Genomic DNA, 17,281 nt, shown 5'->3' on the forward strand with positions numbered 1-17,281 from the left:
CTGCTGTCAGTGTGACCCGCATCTTTCTGTCTCTCCCTGGTAACTTTGTACATCAGTAGTAGGCTACATTGTGTAAAGTCAGTGAAAAAAACAGAACTTGTCATCTGGACTTTTCCTCCTGCGATTCCGTTCACAGCAGCAGCTGCGGCGCATGTTAGCCTTTCAAAACAAAACCAACGTGGTAGCTAACAAATTACATCTGCACTATTGTGTTCACAGTCGCTTTACCTGGTCCGTGCTTCTATAATATCCACCGTGTTGCAACTTGTAACGTAATGACTCTGTATTTCTCTGAAAGTTAATACACCTTCTTTCTGCAAAGCACTCTCTTACTTTTGTTTTGAGTACTGCAGTACAAATTGAGTTTGCTTGGTCAGTTAGGCAATTAAAGTTTGCAGGTAAAGCCGTGTTGTTTAATTAAAGGTTATTTGGAGGAGAGAGTGCATAAAATGCAACTCAGCCCCTGTGTCGTCCTTTGTTCTGGAGTGAACTATTAATAAGTCATTCATCTTAATGACAACTGATCAGGGAGTTGGTATTTAGTGATTGAGTAGTCTTACTGATTAGTATGAGTAATATGTTTGAAGAGGTGAGTATTGATGTTAAATTTGGCCCTGATCTTATTGCAAATTCGGCTTTCGTTGCCAAAGTGTGGTGTAGGTTTGGGATTTAAGGGTTGTTAAAAAAAAAAATGTAAGTAAAGATTTGAGTTTATAGCTGAAGGCCATACATCAATTAACCATGGACTTAACTAACTAACTAAAAATATCAGCTTGCTAGCAATAATAACATACACAGCAGAAAGCACTAATGATGGACTCGATTAAATTTTGTAGCACTGGGAAAAGCTGTGTGTGTGTGTACAGTGTGTGCAGTACATGCATGTAACACATCCATCATGTACTTGCATGCATGTTTATTTGGTCCTCCTGGAGGCTTCCTGCTGTTTATTTTCTGACACAAGAGTGAGGGAGCTGTAATTGCCAGACTTTAAAAGCACTGTCCCTGTCTGAATCTAATAACATAGGACTTTGAAGAGACCATCTTCATGTCTTCAAAGGGAAGCCAGGGAGGAGAGAGAGAGAGAGAGAGAGAGAGAGAGAGAGAGAGAGAGAGAGACTATAGCTAAATATCTCTGACCGTACGCCCACATCTGAGCGGCTGCTCGTCTCCCCAGACACCCACTTAGGAGGACCCTTACTGGTCAATGTGGAGCCTTTTGATTAATTTAGGCCATGATCTGTCACATCAAGGTTCAGACATATTTTTAAACAAGGTATAAGCAGCTACAGTATCCTAATCGAGTCTTTCTTCCGTTAAATAGTTCCTAAACTGGGCTGAAGAGACATTTGTAATGATGTGAGTGTCTCCTTCCTTTTAACATGGAAATCAATGTGAATCCTGTGTGTTTCCTCTGTTCGTATCTCACATATACAGTATTCCCACAGCTCTTGAAATCCTTTTTGTATTTGAGTAGGAAGACACAGCACTGGGGCCTTGAACATTTTGGGAATGCCCACCTTTTAATTTCGTATTTCTTAAGGATGTTTTGAAGGTTTGTTAATGAAAGCGCCGAAACATAAGCGGGTGTTTTAGCTTCTTTTTTTTATTTGTATTGTAAAATTCACAATATGTTCTACAAGTGGCGCTTTGACCATTCTGCGTACCTCCTCCACTGTTATGTTTTGTTTCCCACATAACCCAGAATCAACAGCTCATTCAGTCTTTTTGCCTCTTTGTTTTTCCCTCTGAAGAATTGTATGCATCTGAATGACAAGACGGCACACACTGTTATGTGTCTCTGAGGGATTGTTTTGACTGACAGCTCTCTATGGCAGATTTTTTGACAGACGTTATTCCTTTGACTTTATCTTTATTGTGGCTGTTAAAAGTTTTGTTTTGTCGCTTTCAGGCTTCTTTTTTTTACCCACCAGAAGGGGTTTTCTTTGTCTGCTCAAATCCATTTTGTCTTTGCTGTTGAGCAGGATGGCTGAATGTCATTGAATGCATTGGCCAGCACACGTCACACCTCTCTGATGAATCCTCAAGTCGTATTCTGAGTCACTGTATAATAGATGAGCCAGATGAATCACATGAGGGAACATTTGCTGTCTTTAATTAACTTATAACTTTACCAGAAAAATCCATTTCACATGGCACATTTTAAGATTTGGAGCACATATAGTTAACTAACATTTTTTATTGTGTGTGTACATTTTTTTTTTTTAATTCATCTGTAATGTAAGCTATCCTTCCTGCTGTCATTCTGCTTTTGAATATTTCAGCCTGATCATGGATCCACAACAGGATTTTTTCCCAATTACTTTTTCTAAGGGAGGCCTTTCTAGTCATTGCTACAGTAATTACCTGTGTGCCTATCATTCTTCGTCCAATATCTTCTCATACTGAGCTGTGACATATTTAATAGGTATAGTAAAACCAATTTTATTGCTCTTCTGCAGGATTGGATTAGTATTTGATGTACCATATGCTTAGCAACTGTTCTTGAGAGATGAGTTAAAGGAGTTTTTATTGACTATAAATAAATAAATTTTTACTTGTCCATCATCTTTATATCAGGAAAATGAAAAGAAAACAAAGAGAGAACCCACCTAGAGGGTTCAAATCAGGGGGTCCAAATCAGGTCAAGAAACAAAATATGGTATGTGTGTGTGTGTGTGTGTGTGTGTGTGTGGATGTGGATGTGGATGTCTGATTCAATTATTGATGAATCTATGGACATAATAAGGTATACTGTATAAAGGTGATGTGTAACCGGTGACTTCCATCTTTGTTTCCATGGTCCCTGTCACAACGCTAATGGTTTGGGGCATGCTGCTGAGAGTAAGCACACACTCATACACCTCCTCAAACATGCAATCACTACCTGAGACCGACACTGCACCACCATGGCTAGTCAGCAGGAACACCTCATAATCCAAGTGTGTTTAAGGGGTGCTAGAGAACAGGAGGTGGAATGAGTTTTGAGCGACAGGAGCAGGAAGTGGTTGTCTTTGCTAACCAGTCTTCTCTTCCTGTTCCTGCTGCTGCTGGGTGTCCTGCTTCTGCCAGGATAGATGCTGACTGGCTCCGGGACCTCAGAGCTCCTCCACTTAATTACCAAACACCCCTGCGACCCGATAATCACGTACAAGCCTGTGAATAGGCCATTGTGCACAGACATCTACTTGACTGCTTCTCCTACATTTGCACTCAGCGGCGACAATGAGAGTATTTAAAGGCTTCACTGGTAAGCTATGATTCAGCCAATGAAGCCACCTCTGGAAGGCAGAAATACACACCTGATGGACAGATGTGCAGAATACATTGGTCAGCGTTTCAGTGCGTAGCATGAAAATTAAATAATCACAATTATAAGTTCTCCGTCTGCACAGCATGACATTGTATGGCATACAATGTGCAAATTATTAACTTCTTCCTCACTATGGAATTGCACCCTGTGCTCAACACATGTCTTGATTGTCAAGAGGGCCTCTCTTAACACCCTTATCTTCATCTCCCCTTCATGATTCAAATAGATTTGATTTGTGAAATCATGAAGGGTTCACAGCTTGCATTCACCTGCTCAGCTGGTTTCATATAAAGAAAGACCCATGGAATGTTTTTTTTTTTTTTACTCACCATGTTCTTGTCCTTGTGTTCTCTTTTCTCTTTCTGTATAATATTAAAGTCAGGGTAGATAACGTTGGAGAAACTAGCAAAAGAAAGGTAGATTTTAAAAACGTTTCCATGCACAGTGACTGCATGGGCAGAGTATCCACATGTAGGTACCGTTAGCTGTAGTACACCAGTAGTTGGTTTTAACATTTTATCTGTGAACAAAAGCAAGTATTGACAAAAATCTTTCATTTATCGTCATATGACTTGCTTGGAACATTATCTGTAGGTACTCTTTATAATATAGCTGTTTTGTGATTGTTGATTTGTGACAGGATTTAGTTTAGGAGGTGTGAGACAGTGAAACAGAGTGACAAAGTGACAGGGCTGAGTGAGAAAGTGAGCAGGAGGAGAGTGGAGGTGCGGTAAGCATGGAGCAGCTCAGCCTGTAGGGAGGGAGCAGGGAGGGAGGGTCATTTACACTGGGGACATGTAGCCACCACTTTTTGAAAGCATTTGTTAATATAAAAATAATAAGCTACTGATTACTGGATTATATTTTAATATGTTTTTACATTGTGAATTGTCACCTGCTATCTGAATTTTGTGCTTCCCTTTATAAAAATGACATTTCCACCTCAAATTGGTGCAGAAGATGTCTCCAGAATGCAGGAAATTAAGTGTTTAATGCTCAGATTCTTATGGGGGAGGACCCCCAGACCCCCCTATTCAATATTTTAACTGTAAATATTTTTTAATAAATTGTAGGTCTATTAAAATATATGCTTGTCTTGTTGTCATGGACACCAATCTTGTGCAATGTCACATCTCAGTGTTTCATCACACCCCTAATCTGACCCCCTAAATGGAACGATGGTGTATTGGTGAGGGGTGTCCGACCGATTTTGGTGGGCTACCTTGGCCAAAAATGCCAGGGCCGACCTTTTACTATTAGCTCATTGGTTGTAGTGGCTAGCAGAGGTATATCATGGGTTGGCAGTGGGCCAATACTTTGTCCAACTTTCCTCCTCCAACTCTTGATCTAACGATCCAGGTGAGGGATGTGTGGCTGGAGACAAAAGGTTCTCTGCAAATCCACATTGCTGTGATTCTCCAGTCTGCTTGCTTAGCCATGGCCACCATGTTACACACTTTCATACTGAGCAGCCAAGTCCAGCTACTTTTGTGCCTTAAGCAGCTCCACTGAAGCAGCCGGTGATAATGTTCCTTTATCAAGGCTTAATCAATGGTATTTGAGGGAGGTGAGAGTGTTATTTATTTGATCTCTCCTCCTACATTTTCCCTCGGAAATTCCAAGAAGTGGATTTCAGTCACAAGTTCACTTCTCTAATCTCTAGGCTCCTGCTGCCCCAGACATGTTTTATGTCAGCTCCAACAAATTCTCTACATAGCATGTTGTCCCTCTCATTGCAGTACAGTCCACATGCAGTCTTGTATATTTCTGGTGGTTACACAGTGGGCTGAGCAGGTTGTATTTTCAGAGCGGAGACTGACACAAGCTGGGCCATGAGCATCCTAACAAATATGGAAAAGCGTCAAATAACCTGAAGATAGTCCCAAAACACAATGTTGAATTAATAAGTCTTTTTTTTATTTACTCAGTTTGTTAAAACAAAAGGCGTTTGTTTCTGTGACATATTCACAGTTTAAGGCAGTCGTAGGTGGTGTCTCCAGACTTTTGTTTTTCTTGTTGCATTCCTAAATGTATTAGAATAAACTTACTGAGACGCTACTGTACTTGCCTGAGAGGTGTAACTCATCAAAGACAAAACAGAGAATGAATACATCAGAATTACCTCTTCCCCAGTGTTCACATCGCCTGAAGTTGTGTTTTGCCTTATCTAAACTGGTGAGGAAATAAAGTGAAAATAAAGCCCCGTAAGCCATGTCAATTTTACAAAGCAATGTCTGATATCATCCACATCTGTTTGTGTTTTTCAAAAATGTGTTATTCTACTGAAAATTAGAAAGTGAGTCACCAGTGCCTTTTTGTTAAATATATTCTTATGTACATAATATTGAAAAATGAAGTGTGGTGCCTTCCTATGCATACTTTTGCAAACCATTGGCTGGCTGTTGATGATTAAGATAAAACCCACTGGCTTACATTCATTACATGACTGTCCACCCCTGAAGGCCCTCCCCTCAGACAAGGCTTGGAAAACGGCACCTCCTCACCGCCCCCATAGTTTACTTGGTTAGTTTCGCTCAAGTCCTAGACCTAATTTAAGAGATTATTTGATACCATAGACACACAGCAGTTGAGTCAAAAAAAAGGTCTGTCCTAAGGCATTTATTAGTTGCTGACTCTGGAAAAGTGGGATAACCAGTAAAATTACTCAAAACTGCTGTATATTTAAACTATCTCTTTAACAAAGTCACACACATTTAAGCTGTTCTGTATTCCTTTTGATAAATAAAATTATCACTGAGCCTCCCCTCAAACAGTTTGGAGGTCCGCCTCCCACTCTGAAAACCTCTGGAGAAGCGCATCGGCAGAATACATGGTCAAGTAATGTGGCAGCTTTAGAGGTTGTTTGGATCAGCAGACCAATCAGTATTTTCCTGTGTTTGATTATTCATCAGTAAACATTCTGCTCCTGCCTGTCAATGCTGCTGCCTCAGTAATGGATGCTTTTATTAAGGCTGATTAGATTAATTGTAGGGGATGAAGGCACATTTGCCGGCAGTACACCCTCAAGGGTAGAAGGAGAAAGGATCAATCAATAGTGTCCATCCTAAACCTCATAATGCACTGCTGATTGTTTGAAGTGCCGAGCTGGAGGAGATTTATATAGATGTAAGAGAACCCAGGCATTGCTCTCTACACATCCAGTGAATCTAAGTGTCTGCGCCCTCTCTGCCTCTTCAGGCCAATGAGGAGAAAGGCCCCGCTTAAGTGTCTGAACAAGTGTCTGCTCCCTGACAACACAAAACAAGAAGAGAATTTGTGCTCCACTTGTCTAAAAACGACCTCTGATATAAAAAAAGGTTGTTTACAACCACAAAAGTACTTTTAAAAATACACTCCAAAAACAGGAAGAATGCTTTCTCTTCGTATGTCTGCCTTTTTAATAACTCATTTAGAGAGACACCAGAAACCAGAACTTGCATAATGTATTTTTGCCTTCTAAATTTGATTTTAGAACAATAATTCATTCTACAACAGATTGTTGCGAAATATACTGTAGTTATTTGTTGGAATATGTGAAGAAATCCAATTGTACAGTTGTCAAATAAAAATTAATATTAAAAAATATTATATATATATATATATATAAAATATAAATTAATTAATAAGAGCATTAAAAATAACTTTCAACTGAATTAGATTTAGCTAAGTGGCTCTAAAGCTATATAGTGGTAAAAAAAAAACACTGACAAGATAATTTCCAAGTAGACCACAAAATTATTCTACGTGGCTGAATTTTTCTTTACACAGAAATATGTCACTGCTCAACACACATTCAGATATCTTACACAGACAGCATTATTTTGGTTTAAATATTTTTGTTTGTGTTGATGATTTAACTTCATGCTTTTTGGCTATTTTTTTTGCTAGTGTTTTATTTTTTCTTGCAAATGCAGAGCTGAACTCAATGAAGATAAATTGTAGGTCTTACACAACACAGCTCTAACTAAACTAATTGATCCCCTCTGGTTTTATTGTACTGTAATCTGATCTGAGAACATTTAGAAGAATGTACTATACATTCACTTCAATGCATTTTAGAGTAACAATATTCACTTCAAAATACTGTCAATGCCAACACATAGAAAATTGGACTAGAATCCAACACAAGCTGGCCAATTTGGAAATTACGCCTTTTCAGTTCAGTTTCTTATTGTATTGAAAACCCTATCACTGTCAAACAAATTGAGCAGAGGAGCACAACTGCAGTTATCTTTTAGGTTTTGCTCTAAATGATCTGACAGGTGTTCTAACACTCATTACTCAAGTTCATCCAAACAACCGAAAGTTACACATGGCATATAGTACAACAAAGGGAGAAACTTAAAAAAATGACTAGCTGTTATGTTTAGTACTCCTCCTAAGAACCCAGTAGCAGGACACAGACGAGGTTGCAAAAGGAAATTCTCAGATTCACACATTCACACATTGCTTGCTTGCAGACTTGTGAAAAAGGCAGGCAGGCGGTGGAAAAACAAGAGAGGCACTGAAGGAGGCAGACAGGCCGTAATCTCTCAGGGAACAACACCTGAGGCACAAGCAAAAACAGACTCAGGCAAAAAGTCAAGCAACATGAGCAAAACACTGGGCGAGATTCAGAAGTTGGCCTTTGTGTGAATACTGCAAAGGTGGATATGGCAGAGGATGGAGTGAAGAGTTGTGCTTTATATACTGCAGGTCTTGATTACGGGATGAGTCACAGGGATGTAGCCAGGGAGAGAGACCGGAGCGCCACACCCAGACAACACACAGAAGAGGGGACAGACAAAAAACACAACAGACGGAAAAATAGCAAAAACAGTTGGAGCAAGGGAGGTGGCACAGCCAACTATGGCACTATATGTTCCACAGATTCAAGGAAGTTGCATAAAATTGTATAATTATATTGTAAATATACCAATACATAAAATGCCCTTTAAAATAAAAAAATACAGTACTATACATATAATTCTTATTTGCAAATAAATAAAAAGAGGTATATAGTGACAAATAAGGCATCACTGAAATATTTTGGTTAATCACTGCACACACAACTATCTGCCTGTGCCTCATTTCCTGCATATTTCCTGTCGGCAAAGATTATGATATATGAAGGCACAGCAGTTGAGAGCAAATAGTATTAGGAAACCTTGTCATTCCAAAATCTTTAGCAGCACAATGACACAGTAACTTAGTTTCTTTCCTGACTGTGAAGTTCAGGCTATTTTACCCGAGCACCCTCCTTATTATTGCTGTTCTGTGTTTTTATATGTATGTGTATTATATGTATATGTGTGTACACATATATATATGTGTGTGTGTGTGTGTGTGTGTATATGTGTGTGTATATGTATATATATATGTGTGTGTGTGTGTGTGTGTGTGTGTGTGTATATATATATATATATATATATATACACAACTTCTTAAAAGACAACATTACGTCATTGGTAGCTACATAGCTACAGGACTGTAACTTACAGATCAAAGCAGTCGATAAGGGAGGATATAAATTATTAACAATGTTGTGTTGTTTGTATCTGTGCATTTGTGCACAAGGGAAGAAGGCTGAGTGACTGACAAGCAAGCATGATGTGTGTGAGAGCAACTGTGTGTTAACGTACTATTCCTATGTGTGTGTGTGCAGTAATGTGTTCTATTGCTGTGCTCCTATGCACCTATTTGGCTATTGTATATTACATTTGTGGAAAACCTCATGCCATCACAATGTTGAATCATAAAAGGATCCAAACTTAACATCTACATTTTTGTATTGGCACTGAACATCCTTGCCTGCTTTTTGTTTGCAAAACTTTATTGTAAGTGCAAAACAGTTTTATGAGACTGGATTGGTGTGAGAGTGTGTGTTCACTCTTTCATTACAGTTGTTTTCAACTGCTACTCTCTGGCTACAGTTAAATTTATGATAGATTGCTCTCGGTTGGGATGATCCAAGTTTTGTGCTGATGTAGTTTCACTTGCCTGGTTGTGCTGATGTTGTGTGTAGGTGAGGAGGATGTATAAAGACACATGTGCACATACACACACACACACACACAAACACAAACGCAGTAAGGTCAAGAAGCCATCCACCACTAGAAGGCAGTTTTGCTATCCATGCATTTTATTGTGCCTGTTGTGTCTTTTTATGATTAAGGATGAACTTGCTCGAAGAGCCTGTGAGGTTTCACTTTCCATGTAAATGATCAGATCTCACCTTACATACATCAGACCTAAATTAACTAATAGTGCAGAAAGTGCTACCTCCCCATCCCCAATTAATGTAAGCATGCAAATACATTTGCGTATACAAATTTTGTTTTAGAATAAGTCTGTGATTAATAGTGTGATTTTTCCCTCTAGGAAAAATGTGTGTTGGTTATTTTTAAAATAATAAGTTATTGTTTTCATATTCATTCCAGTTAACCAATATATTATTAAATATAAGTTAATATAATTAAGTATATATATTACTATATATTTTGCATTTATTACACGTAAATCCTTTTTTCTTTTCTTACTTTTGTCATGAGCTTCTTTCTTTCTTTCTTTCTTTCTTTCTTTCTTTCTTTCTTTCTTTCTTTCTTTCTTTCTCTCTCGTGCTCTCACTCACTCACTCACTCACTCTCTTCTCCATCTCTCTCTCTCTCCCTTTACGATAGTGGTTTCCTTTTGAAAGCTTGCTCACTGAATGAAAGGGTCCCCCCGGCTTCTCTCTTGGCTGGGAGGTTTACAGCCAATAGGCCTTAAAATGGCTTCATTTCCCATCAGCCCCACCCCCCCGAGGGAGCGTTTAGTGGAGCTAAAGGCCAATCATCAGAGTCCAGAAGATCAGTGGACCTCAGTCTGAAATCAATCCTGAGAGTTCACAAGCTTATGACTCTGGGGCACAAGGGGAATCAACTTCCCATTGGCAAATTCATTTTAACCAGACAGTCCCTTCAGAAGGACTGCAAGCCTGTCAATATCAATTATTAAAAAAGTTACACAATAGAGAAACCTACATATTCAGCATATTGGGAACACCTTGTTAAAAATCATGTAGCATAAAAGCAATAACTTGCTTTGTTGCAACAATCACAGGTGAAAGAATGATTTTTAACTTGAATTGTGGCCTTCAGTTTTATTTAAGGACAATTTTTTACTCATTTTATCCAGTAATTCTGCCTTTGTGAAGGAAATAAGTTCAAACACTTGCAAACACACGATAAAAATAAAGGACTACTGTATCTGAAGGTTCCTACCTGTTGCTTTAACTGTATGTTAAATAATGAATGCACCCTTGACTGGCAAAGAGAGTGTCAGTGGATTCAAAGCAATTGGTTGTGGGGTTCAGACCAAACTGACAGAAAGTACTGTATAGCAGAAGGTACACTCTGGCTCTTTAATGGAAATGAAATTACATGATCAGAGGCAGAAAAAGCAAATGTAATATACTGCAGGAAATTCCTCTACCACCACAGGCAAACCACAAATTGACTTATTAGACCCCAAAACAGTGCGAAGAGAATAATTTTTATTTCTCATTGAATTGCTGCACAGTTTTTTTACCAAAACAACATTTACCATATATGTACGTATATTAGATGTTAGTAGGCAGAAATACTGCTGAATTTGCTCACAAGATCAGTGAATAGAAGCAGTTAGACTCAGCTTCTAAGTTGACATTTTACAATTTCTGACACAGCAGGAAAAAGCAAGTCATAAAAAAGGCACAAAGAAAATGACATGCACTGAAAAATTTGTCTCTGCCTAATTAAATCTTCAATGTAATTTGGCACTACACGCACAGGGATAGCTTCTCATTCATCATTAGATGTATGACAATTACTGACAATGTACTGTATGCTCTGAACTGCTGAACAGTATGTCGATATTCATGTTTAGTTTTAGAGACAAACTATTGAGTCAGAAAAGAAAGCGGTCTTCAGGGAGTCTTTGGCAGAGAAAAGAGAAAAGTTATATTTAGTTATAACTTGTTATAATTAGTTATATAAAGTCATTTAATTGGAAATATGAATAGACTGAGTGAGACTAACTAAGCATTTGGCTTCTAAAGTTCTTGAAGCTTAAAGTCTTTTTTGCAGGTGATTCAGCTTTGTGTAGACTGCCCTTTCAATTGTGGATCTACAAATTCTAATAATTCTAAAAATAGCCACTCATAATGTTGTCATACATATTTATTTTGGTTTTCTCTCCAGGCTTTTGATAACTCTGGATCAAGTAAGGTTTGCCAGTGATACTTTGAGACTTCACATTTGTCTCATCAAGGCAGGATTCAATATGGACTATTTCAATATGTAATCCTTACCACAGCCATTGCCTAACTTTCAAAGAGGACTCTACCAACTTAGCTTTGCACTTCTTTTTGATACAAAAAATCAAAATCGATGCATATTATCTTCACACATTCCTCATTCTTATCAAAACCTGGCACCTACATTACCCACAATGCAACTTGACCAGCAAAATGCTAGCCTTAGGTTGTATATGTTTTTTTTTTTAACCCTAACATGTTAATTAGCTGAGCCGTAGAGAAGCTGGTGGGCAGATTCTGTTTTTCAGACGAACAGAACCATGCTAGCTGTTGTCCCCCCACTGGTTTTTGCTGGCTCTAGCTTCATAATTACCGTACAGACATGAGAGTTTTTTATTTTAACTCTCAGCAGGCAAGTGAATTAGAATATTTTTTACCCCTAACCTGTCAAACTACTCCTCTAAACATGTAGGGTTTAATGATGATTTAGTTGCCATGAGCAGATATTGTTGGAAACACAAATACATGTTGATGGTAAACATTTTGCATTTACTGTATCAGTATTAACCTACCTATGTAGCTTATGCAAAATCATGGCACATACACACAAGGATCCACAGTCAGTTATAAAAGCCAAAAGAGGACATGTTTCTACACGGTTATCCAACTCCAATCAGCTGCTGTATTACCCCCACTGAGTTTAGTTAACATGACATCTTTTCAGGTCGCTTTATGACTTGATCAGTGTCTGAGCCACAACTTCAGCAAATAATTGTGTGGAACAGCGTGGTACCTCATGTTTAATTGGCTTTTGGACAAACCAAACCAAAGAATCAAGGCATGATCGAGATGAGTTGTCCCAGATGTCTCTCTCTGATGGTTTTTGACTCATTATCAGCAGCTATCAGACTTTGTCTTAACCTTGACCCTGTTATTACAATTTTCCCTTGAACCGCTAGCTTGAAAGTTAAGGGCTTTGAACTGTGACTCTTATAATGAGGCACATGGCTTCATAGAGTGAAGGTGGTGTGAATTGGTTTTTCACATTACTGGGGCTGTTTATTGTGTCTGACAGATGATGTGAGCAGGATGTGAGCATGATGAAATGAAAAGCAAATATCTGACAGATCAAATAACATCAAATATATTCAGAAAAACCCTTTAAGAGATGACTGTGCTGGTGCAATATTAAAATAGTTTATATGTATGGTTTAGTTTGTTGTCTCTGTTTGCCTCTGTTTTATTGAGCTGCACATTCTTTTGACTGAATGTGTGCTTATCTTACCTGCTTTGTTGGTTCTATAGATACAAAACCACCAGTCATCTCTCACTGAAAACACAGTAAAGTTGTGAAATGTAGTTACCAAATCTTAAATCAGTTGGACATATGGATCCACTTAGTTTGGGTAGGAGACAGATTATAAACTTTTTTTCTGGGAAAGTCAGTGTGCATCAGCGACATCGAGACCATCATATTTGAGTGTATCAAATGACATGTTAGCAAAAGGAGCTATCCATTAGGTCCATGATTAAATGAGGAAAACAAATTATAGTGCCATTATGTGAGGAGGGTTTACACACAGATAGATTGTCCACACGACATTAATTTAGATTTGTTTAGATTCAAAGCTGTGGTGGGGGACTCGGGTAAAGACTATGGAGCTGATTGTGGATCTAAGGAGAGCAAAGGCACCAGTGACCCCTGTTTCCATCCAGGGGGTCAGTGTGGACATTGTGGAGGATTCTAAATACCTGAGAGTGCACATTGACAATAAACTGGACTGGGCCAAGAACACTCAAGCCCTCTACAGGAAGGGCCAAAGCCGTCTCTATTTTCTGAGGAGGCTGAGGTCCTTCAACATCTGCAGGACGATGCTGAGGATGTTTTATGAGTCTGTGGTGGTCAGTGCTATCTTGTTTGCTATTGCATGCTGGGGCAGCAGGCTGAGGGCAGCAGACGCTAACAGACTCGACAAACTGATCTGCAAGGCCAGTGACGTTGTGGGGGTGGAGCTGGACTCTCTGTCGGTTGTGTCAGAGAGGAGGATGTCTCCCACCCACTCCACGACGTGTTGCTCAAACACAGGAGCACTTTCAGTGCAAGACTCATTCCCCCAAAATGCACCACAGAGCGCCACAGGAAGTCCTCCCTCTAAGTGTCTGACACATGGACACTTAATTAGTTTTTAAAGTGGACCGTATTATGTATTTTTGTGCAATATTATCTGTTTAATAATTAATGTGCAATATTCTCTGCTGCTATTTATTCACTAGTTCTTTTTGGTTCACCATAATAACTGATATTAATGTAAATATTGTACATACCCACAATCCTTTATTTTTGTCTTTATATTTTATATTTATACTCTTATGTTTATATACGCTTTATCTATCTATCTTTGACAAGTGTGCAATTGTGACAAAAGATTTCCCCTCGGGGATCAATAAAGTATTTCTGATTCTGATTCTGAAAGGGCTAGAAGGCAAATGTGCTTTTATGATTAACATTGGAGTGACCTCAGCAAATGACCAAGGACATACCTCGGTCAAGAATAATCTTTCACACTTGACCAAGCACAAGTTTATACAAAGATGTCAAAAACTGAAATAATCAGCATTTTGTACTATCTGTATAAAAAAGATTGTTATTTTTTATAGACCAATGTAAATAATTTAATGAAGGATAAATAGTTTAAGAGTTATGGCTAGATATTTAAACATTTGTAGTATTGAGCTGCCAACTAAGCTGACCAACTAATGGCTTGTGTGATTACTAATACAAACCAAGTGAATAGTCGTCTTGCTGACACATTTTTCACATCTAAAGATGGTTGTCAAGTAATCACTTTACAATCACCCAGGCTACTGTAGGTGTTACTGGCTACATTTGGTGGCATTTGTTGCCATTATTGGCATGAGGATGTGACAACTGTTGCAAATGTTCCTTTAGAAACTCAGCCAGCTCTGAAGACCTTATTGCTGACAAATGGTACAAAACTTGTGAAGGCTGATTCATCATTTTCACCTAATGGGTAACTGATGCTTTTCCTTGCTTTGTAATTCAAAGTAGCAGCCTCCACAGACACACCACACTACTCTCTGACTAACTCTGAGCTGGCACGCAATCTGATTTGTTAAAAAAGACGTAAGAAAGTGGAGAGTGGGCCGATCGCAGAGGACTGATAACAGCGTCACCGGGTGAGAAATAGTAGTCAGGAAGCTATTTCTGGGCACAAGCCCAACTGGGCCAGTTTCTGACCTCTTTTCCAGTCCAAATCAGCATCTTACTGCCAGCAGGAGAGTAGGCAGTTTATTGTTAAATCCTGCATTCGTTTTCAAATAGACACTTATCCTAGTGTTGTAAACCTGCATTAAAATGATCATGGATGTGTCGTTAACCTTTATGTTTCACCATTCCTCTCCTCCCACTGTATTATCTCTCCTCTGAATGTACTGCCGCCCAGTTAGCAGTACAGCTAATGGGGTTGTAAGCAGTTAACAGTCCTGTGAAGCTCTTGTCAGGGACACTAACATAGCAACACCACAACAATGGAGGTGTTATTGGGCCTTGCCTTGGAAACATACAGACAACTTATAATGAGTAGGTCTGAGTGGGGAGGCTGTTGTTGTGTTAGTGGAATGTTTAGAAGAATATTAATTAGCAGAATGAAAGGCAATATAAAACAGTCCTGTTGCTATATGGCAAGCGCGCTGGTTGGGTGGCTTCCCCTTTGTCAGAGCCTATTCACAAAATGCAAAGCACAGCCTTAATCATTGCAATTAAATATAAATGGTCAAGCTGTGGCCAGAATATATTATTGTAATAAATAAATGTTATAAATGTTTATTTGAAATGTCATATTTACAGTCAAGTGGGAAACATCTGTCTGTTTTTTTGTATAAACATTTAAACTAGCTTATGTTTAGAGAAGCAGTACAAGAAACATCTCAGCGTGTGCTGTCAGTGTGATAGTGAAATTGCTTAGCATGTTAGTATTATATATATATATATATATATATATATATATATATACAGACAACAGAACAAGCGATGGACTACACACACACACACACACACACACATTGTGAAGTAAACCCAGCATTGGGAAAAACTTTTAAAATCCCAGTGCTGTTCTGTGCTGTTTGTATTACCACAGTTAAACCTAGTGTCAGGGAAGAGGAAGCCAGGCTTGTGGCTTGGTAATTTACAGGTCTGCCAGCAGGAGCTCAACCAGCAAGAGTTGTAAAACTACTTAGAGCTGTGAAATGAACTCCAAATCAGGAGAATGCACCGCTGGTGGCTGTATGATGTCTTCCTGTTGACTTAACTGCAGGGTTTTTATCTATGGGGATCTGAATATGTTTGCTTTTCTATGTAAGACTTAAGGCTTGGCAGAGAACCATGAGCCTGAGGTTTTGTGTGGCAGCTGATAAGTGCATTTGTAGCGGTATGTTGGAGAAATTCTGTTTTTTATGCCTCGGAAAATATAATGTCTGGATTTCTACTTTGCTCTGAGGTAATGTTACGCTGAATGCATGCTGCTTCATGGCTTTGTGTAATGTGTATCAAATTAAACTTTGGTCAAGGCTTGTATTTATCAGACTTCTGAGAATTACACTGCACAATGCAGTAGAGGGCAATTTAGTATAAAAAATGTCCTTGAGTGTAAGGAATAACACGTTTATCAAAAACATGTTATTACTTAGTTACTTCTTCTTACAGTGAAGTGTAAGAGTAAATTTAAAGAGCAGCTGTCAAGTAATCGTACAATCAATCACATGTATGATCAGAGACAATGATATACCCTACAAGTGCAGACAATGAAGATGAATGGAAAGTGATCCCAAATAAAATCAATGCCAACTTTATTAATGTTGTATCATGCTGATTAATGTAGAAAAAACAACTTATGAAATTGCTGGAGCTTTCTTGAATTTAAGAGCATTTCTTAGTTGTGAGAAATTTGATAAACTGCTTAAGCTTATGAATAGAAGTTTAAGTTCAGGATTTTTACTTTAACTTACAGTGAGTGTTCTGAACATTTTGTAAGACTCAGTTTGAAAGATTTCAGTGTCTGTTCGCTTGGCTTTGTCTCTGTGCATGTGTGGGACAGCATTTTAAGTCAGAGCAGCTGCAACCTTTTTAGCAGAGACCATAGGTCGCTGAGACAGGAAGTGCCAAGAGGCTAGGCTGTTGAACGACTAAGCAGAAGAAGAACAACAAACAACTGCATGAACAGGAATATTTCCTAAATGACAGTGTTGTAAAAGTCAATACAGAGTCTGAACTGAATGCAGGGTCACAGTGACCTCTCCTCTTGTCTCTCCTGTGACAGAACGCAGAATTTAAATGAGGGTGGAGATCACAAAGCACTCATGTCAATAAGGTACAGAGATTTTGTCCTAAAAGGAAGCCAAAGAACTGACACCCTTAAAATGTAATTCTGGCTTTGACCTTGGACTTTCCTGTAACCCATCCAAATCATTGCACATCTCTTTGTACCACAAGAATAACAATGCCAAAGGGGGATTTTAAATCTCACTTTCTCATTCCTCTTGTCTGTCTCTCTCCAGACGGGAACTGTAACATAGCTTCTAAATCCATGACGATGCCCATGTCAGACCCCAGCGCCTGGGCAACAGCCATGAGCAACCTGGGGATGCCTCCGATAAGCATGACTGGAAGGCAGCTTATGCCAGGTACCACAGGTAAC

General features: G+C 38.8%; 1 protein-coding gene across 1 annotated transcript in view; it reads left to right on the forward strand.

Annotated features, from left to right (window-relative positions):
* LOC119888424 (ecto-NOX disulfide-thiol exchanger 2-like) overlaps positions 1-17,281 on the forward strand; it is a 206,533-nt gene that overhangs the window by 99,004 nt on the left and 90,248 nt on the right. The window contains exon 3 of the mRNA XM_038698979.1: positions 17,142-17,267. Within this exon, the coding sequence (XP_038554907.1) occupies positions 17,142-17,267 (126 nt within the window). The remainder of the gene's footprint in view (positions 1-17,141; positions 17,268-17,281) is intronic.

Source organism: Micropterus salmoides, unplaced genomic scaffold (assembly GCF_014851395.1).
Source record: "Micropterus salmoides isolate LMB-PRFRI ecotype aquatic unplaced genomic scaffold, ASM1485139v1 Ms_hic_scaffold_5, whole genome shotgun sequence".
NCBI classification, from domain to species: domain Eukaryota; kingdom Metazoa; phylum Chordata; class Actinopteri; order Centrarchiformes; family Centrarchidae; genus Micropterus; species Micropterus salmoides.